The sequence below is a fragment of the Rhinatrema bivittatum genome, chromosome 15, assembly GCF_901001135.1.
Source record: "Rhinatrema bivittatum chromosome 15, aRhiBiv1.1, whole genome shotgun sequence".
NCBI classification, from domain to species: Eukaryota; Metazoa; Chordata; class Amphibia; order Gymnophiona; family Rhinatrematidae; genus Rhinatrema; species Rhinatrema bivittatum.
This window is the reverse complement of record NC_042629.1, coordinates 69,167,533-69,173,532: the sequence shown is the minus strand read 5'-3', so window position 1 is coordinate 69,173,532 and position 6,000 is coordinate 69,167,533. Positions and strand designations below refer to the sequence as shown.

Sequence of the window (6,000 nt, the reverse complement as noted above, 5' to 3'; positions counted from 1 at the left end):
ATTCAGCTGTGACAATCATTTGCTTCATGTTTTATATATTCCTTATCTGCTTGTATCTCACACCACACATTTAAGAGTTAATTTTCGGTTTGGTGCCTAGGGGTAATGATTCGCTTAAACTTGAAGGCTCTTAATCTTCAAACCCAAGGCTCTCCAGTTACAACGAAGAAAACTGATGCTGGACTACTGGGAGTGGTGCCTGCATCAGGGTTGGCTTTTCCGCCAAAGAGGCTGGAAGGTGGGCTGTGTCCCAGTCACTGCAGCTTCAGGAGCTGTGGCTTGTGGGGCCCATTCCCTCTGGCTGAGGACTGTCACTGCAATAACTTAGCTAAACAGTTGGGAGGAGCTATGAAATGCAACTAGTGGGGGGGGAATCACCCGGTAGTTGCAAACGCAGGCTCATGGTGCTATAACCCAACCAAGGCCAGTTCCAATTGAGCTTGAAGCCTAAAAGGAGCAGGAGGAAGCTGTTAAGCCAAAGAAAATGCACTGTGAATGTCAGGAAATGAGAATTTCCATGATGGAGCACCTGATGCTCCAAGGCCTAATCTTCACTACGTAGTAAATCAGTGGCTGATTAGACGCAGACACTGTAGTATCTAAGTCTAGGACAGCTCTGTGTTGCACCAGGCACAATTTTGAAACTTGACACTTCAGGGCTTTGACAAAATATTGTCCACACAAACACCCGGCAAGTGCACCAAAGGAGAAACTAGTTTAGAAAATGAGATCTTATGCCATATGATCGGTAATGCTTAGAAATGGAGGACAGCAGCCAAACGGGATTCCTCCGTATTCTGTCCTGATGCACATAAGGTCTGTAAAAGGCTGTGTGTGCTGATCCATGAGGTCACCACAGATTCTCAGATGTTAGAAAAGTTCCGATGTAGGCTGACACTTTTTATCCCTTTCCCTGAGTTAAAGTGACTTAATGGGTAACTTTGAAATCTCACAATAGCTTTCCTATGTAAAGAACTACACTGAACAGTCTTCTACCCAATATAATTGTGCCTCACTGGCATATATTAGAATTCAAGTAGGTGCATTAAAACTAATTTTGATCTTGAGGGTGGCTTTTTTTTTTCAACCACATGACTACACCTGTACAGACTGTAAAATGCAATAGAATTATTCATTGAAACAATATTTTCCATTTGTCATGCTTTACACTGCACCTCCTCACGTAGCAACATATAGGGAGCCATTTTGCTTAGCGTTGCTGTTGCTAAGACATTTCATTTCTGTATCATCCCATTGAAACTAGGGTTTGCTTTCCCTCATGCTCACGTTTGCTGCCTTGAATTCTGTGACAGGTGATCATAAGAATAAGTAGTGCCACTATTTATTTAGGTGGCCTACCCGTAAGGGACTAACAGGCCGCTCCTAGGTAGGTACAAAATAAGTCGCTCAATTCAAAACTGCCCTCTTCAAAATGTTTTATATATGCTGTCATTCAAAAAAAAAAAAATGCTGCCCTTATCTATGTTCCATACTGGGAACTGAAGGGTGAAGGTTCCTCCCTCCTTGTTCCAAACTATAATGATCAGGAAACTCATGTAGTAATTTATGAAAGCTTTATCTGAAATTAAACTTTAAAAGTAATGAAAATCCAATCTTTTTTTTTTTTTTTTGGTTGCCTTTTGCCTCTGTTCCCAGTATGATGGCACATTGTGAACAGCAGCGGGTTACGTAGTAACGACGGCAGAAAAGGACCAGATGGCCCATACAGTCTGCCCCGCAAGCTGCTTATGGTAGTAACTGCAGCTCAGTGTAGCTACACCCCAGGTAGTAATGTTTACAAACTGTCAAAAGTCACAATTACTGCTAGCAGCGCTTTTACTGGGGGAGGAGCCGCCTTGATAACTGAGACAATGCTGCTTGATGATGATCTTTGCTTTGGGACCCAGTCACAGAAGCTGTCCCATATCATCTGTTTAATTCTGAAGGGGATGTTCATGTATTGAGTGATCTACGCTTAAGGGAGACCAGGTCTAGCATTGACACTGCTCAACAAACTGCTTTTGCCATGCTGGTAGGATTAGAAAAGTGTTAGAAAATCCTGAAAATGATTTTAATATGTGTAATGACATTGCAGTTTCTTGCCAAAAAACACCTCTGTGATGCATGGCTTGAACTATTCTCTCCATTAATCTTTTGTATCCTTCCAATCAGACTGCCTGTTTCCAACTTTTGACTATGAATCCAGATCCCCAAAAATGTTCTAAACTTCTGTGGAAACCTCTGGATAGATAGGTGCTGTTCCTTTACCTGGTACTATCAGAGCATGTGGACATTAAAGGGGGGTGTGGGCTACAGTTGAGCAATCACATTTATGTTAGGCAGAGGGGTAGACTATCTGTCCAAAGTTATGTGCCACTGGACAGCCACGGAAGCAATGCTTGCAGTGGTCTTGTGGGTTATTGCTGCTGTAGTTTAGCAGTTGGTGAAAGGTGCTGCAGGCCCAAGGGGACAGGACAGACAAAGCTCAAGCCTTGGAAAGCCAATGATAAGCCATTGTGAAGCTTATTAAAATTATGATCTTGTATCACTTGCTGCCACGCTCGCATGACCTTAAGTGTAGCCAGAACCGTGTGCTCTGGCTGCTTCTGTTATGGGACCAGTTTTTGATTTAGCCCCACTGCTGGCCTTTTTGGGCTGTTACGGTAGCACACCCTTGAGCAGGGAAGGGGAAATTTCAGATTTGAACAAACTGATTTGTGGGTAGTTTGCCCTTTTTTTTTAATTTTTTAGAATTCAAGGACCCAGGTGCAGATTTCCTGACACGTGGCTCTCATTCAGACTCAAGGCAGATAAGGACAGAAAAGCCCCCTTGACCTCCTGCTACAGTACCACAGGCTGGACTTTACCTGGCTGAAGGATTCTCTGTGCTTATCTTAGGCCATCTCCAATCCGTTCTGCTCCATCTTCATAAAATTGAAGGGGGCTCCCTCCAACGCGGCCCTGGCTCCAGGGATGGAACGCGCCCCCCCCCCCCTTGACGATAAATTCTTTTCTTAAGCGGCCCAGTCCTGGAGGTGGACCCTGCATGCCGGCTTTCCTTCCACCAACACAGGCAAAATATTTGGCTTTAATCCTTTTAAAAAGCAGATCTCTGAAAAGGCAAAGCATTGTTTTCATGATGCCAGAGTGAATATTAATTCCTGAATATAAAAGGAAAAGCTTTTTGTTGCAGAGAATTTTCAACCTGTTCTGACAGAGCTGCTCTCAAACCATCACTGCTGGTTACTTTCTCATACCCATCTTGGGAAGCTGGTTTAATACACCAGCCTCGAGCAGAAGCAAAGAAATCTGCTTCTGCTTATTTAGTAAAAATGTAAAACAATCTTTTGTTTCCCCCTTGTAAGAGCTCATGTACCTGAATCCATTCTTCCACAATAGGTAAACCATGTGATCTTACCCCATTAATCTATAACATTCGTGTGCCTAGATGCTTTCCAGCGTGTATAGTAACTGGAAATGGTAAATGTACATAGGGCTTGTTTTGTCTTTTGTTAATAATTGAAACCAAATGTGGATGCTGGACTGAATTCTGTATTCCCAAGGAGGGCCCTGTTAACTGGCAGGAGCCAGGCAGTAAACATTTGTCACTTGGATACTTCACTTCGCCGTACCCTTAGCATAGGCAAGGTAGACATTTTCAACCAGGGAAAGCCCCGAGAGGAATAGTGAGACTAATTTAAAGGGCTTAAAGTGCGCATGCAGCTGCTCCAACGTTAAGAAATAAATAAAAACGGACATAAAAGGGTAACAGGCTACAAAATGAAAAGTTAAGCATTGCTTGCAAAGAATCCAGGGTGCGGGGGAGGAATTGAGTTTCCGCTGTCCATGTGGATCTGATAAACCGCGTGTTGATAAAAACAGGAAACATAAGTACTTGTTACTAGAGAATCCTTCATAATTCAATTTTTGTTGAGACAAATGCATCAAGTCTTCAAAAAGGAAGTGCAAAAAAAAAAGAAAAGAAAATGAAATATCTTCTAACAAGAAGTTCGTTAGATGGTTTTGAAGAACACTTAAGTAGGAAAATGGCTGCCTCAGAATACGACCTCTTTCGGGCTGTGTCCTAATCTTCAATACAGATGATGTCATTAAATTTTCCTTTGCGTTCCAAGGAGATGCCATCCTTCAGTGGCTCTGCTACCTTTTTATCCAGGTGGCTCGAGGAGGGGCCGTTCGAAGTTGCTGTAACAAGAAAAGGACCTTGGTGTTAAGCTGGATTTTATTTTGCTGCGTGCTGCATGGGCAATAATCATGGACAAGCGTGAAGTTAAGGTTGGACTCGGTCGCAACCCTAGGAATGTGGGAGAGAAAAAGCTAGCACCGATCGACACAAGGCACAAAGTAGCTGAGTGTGTGATCAGCTGTCGCCTCCACTCAACATGAATAAGGCACCAAGGGAACAGTGTGGCCTGGGGACGCTGCACATGATAAGATGCTCACAAGGAAGACTGTTTTAGATCATCAATTCCACAGGGGAAACTGAGTTACCTTTTTCATCTGCCTCTCATATCGTGCACGAGGACATGCTAGGACCACTCAAATCAGATCCCTACATGTGGCCAAAAGGAAAAAGCTCTGATGTGCAAGAGCTGCTTTTTTGACCCTGGCTTAAGGTTGCCAACAATTTGATATGTCATAGGGATTAGAGTATTCAGCTCCTGATTTTTACCCCACTGCCTGCATGGAGACGAAACCAGGACTGACTCGGGCTGTCCCCTGTGCTGCGATGGTTTTAGATCTGTTCCCATCCCTAGGCACGCACAGTGGGTGCTGCACCCTGATGCCTCTTCCTTCTCCCCAGAACATATGATCCAGTCGTGCCTCTTCTCCCAGATCAGATCTCCTTCCTCAGCCCCTCCCCCTGTCATGGGAATAAGAACAATATAACACAGGTAGGGCTAACTTGCTTGGCATGTGCTTTTGAAAATGGCTACATCAGATCATTTAGGATTGCTACAGAAGTACAAGGGGGTAGACACCTATCCAACAAAGCTATTGCATGGTTTAGTTCTACTTAATATTCTAAGGAATTCTGGAATGGCTTTTCACGTGGCAGTTCTGGGATAGGGGTGTGGCTACATAGAACGAACACTGTTTTAATTCCATTACCATAAGAAATATAGGGTGAATATGTTGGAAGGCTGTGCAGACTTTCTGTATTCACCGTACATGCCACACGATGCCATCCTGTTTACTGGACCCATTCCACAAGGGAGTTTTGAGTTCTTATAATAAATACAAAAGCATCTCTTCTCTAGCCATAGCTGGCCCTGAATAGAAAACTGCAGCCTAAAAGGCCAGAGCCTGTAGCTTCCAGATGCAAAAATTGCAGAAAAGGAGAAATGAAATAATGATGCTGTACTCTGGGCAGGAGCAGTTTCAGTCCAGGAAAATGTTGACTATTGCATTGACAGGAAAGTAAGGGCTGCCAGTAGGGAAGATCTCGGGCAGATCTGCACTGAGGAAGAACTTACCTCCTTGGGTCAATGCAGTTTGAAATGCTGGCAAAGATTCCTTTCTTCTGCCAGGGTAATTCAGAGCTTTCAGTTAATAAAACAAAACCCATACAAGCTGCAAAATTTAGTAAATAAAAGAATTCCAGAATTCTTCCATCTTGGGGTTTGGTTTTTTTCTGACTTTAGCAGTGAAGCTTGTTCACAGTATTATGCAGGCCTTCCTCCCTTGGAGGGAAATGAAATTTCTAAATCAAAATGTCAATTCAGCTTTTTGCATTTTAGCATGTTCAGCACCTACTGTAACACAGAAATAAGATTTAAAAAAAAAGGAACACTTTTACCTATTCACACCCCCTAGGAATGAGGCCAATGGGATCCAAACTTGGATTGGGTGGAAAAAGATCTACCATGGCCTTAGATTTAAGCTATTAAACTACCAGACGCGAATGAGGTTCCCTTCATATCTCCGCAAAATGTTGGCTTACTATTCCCCCTGCTGACAGAAACCTGAAGTGCTCAGCTG

At 43.3% G+C, this 6,000-nt stretch overlaps 1 protein-coding gene across 7 annotated transcripts in view; it reads right to left on the bottom strand.

The window, feature by feature from the left end:
• Nucleotides 1-3,298: 3,298 nt before the first annotated feature.
• CHD5 (chromodomain helicase DNA binding protein 5) overlaps nt 3,299-6,000 on the bottom strand; it is a 142,713-nt gene continuing 140,011 nt past the window's right edge. For 6 of the 7 annotated variants that reach the window (XM_029578498.1, XM_029578499.1, XM_029578501.1 and 3 more), the window contains exon 41: nt 3,299-4,203. In XM_029578498.1, coding sequence (XP_029434358.1) covers nt 4,085-4,203 — 119 coding nt within the window. In that variant the 3' untranslated portion in view covers nt 3,299-4,084. The remainder of the gene's footprint in view (nt 4,204-6,000) is intronic. The other variant, XM_029578502.1, reaches the window with a different exon arrangement.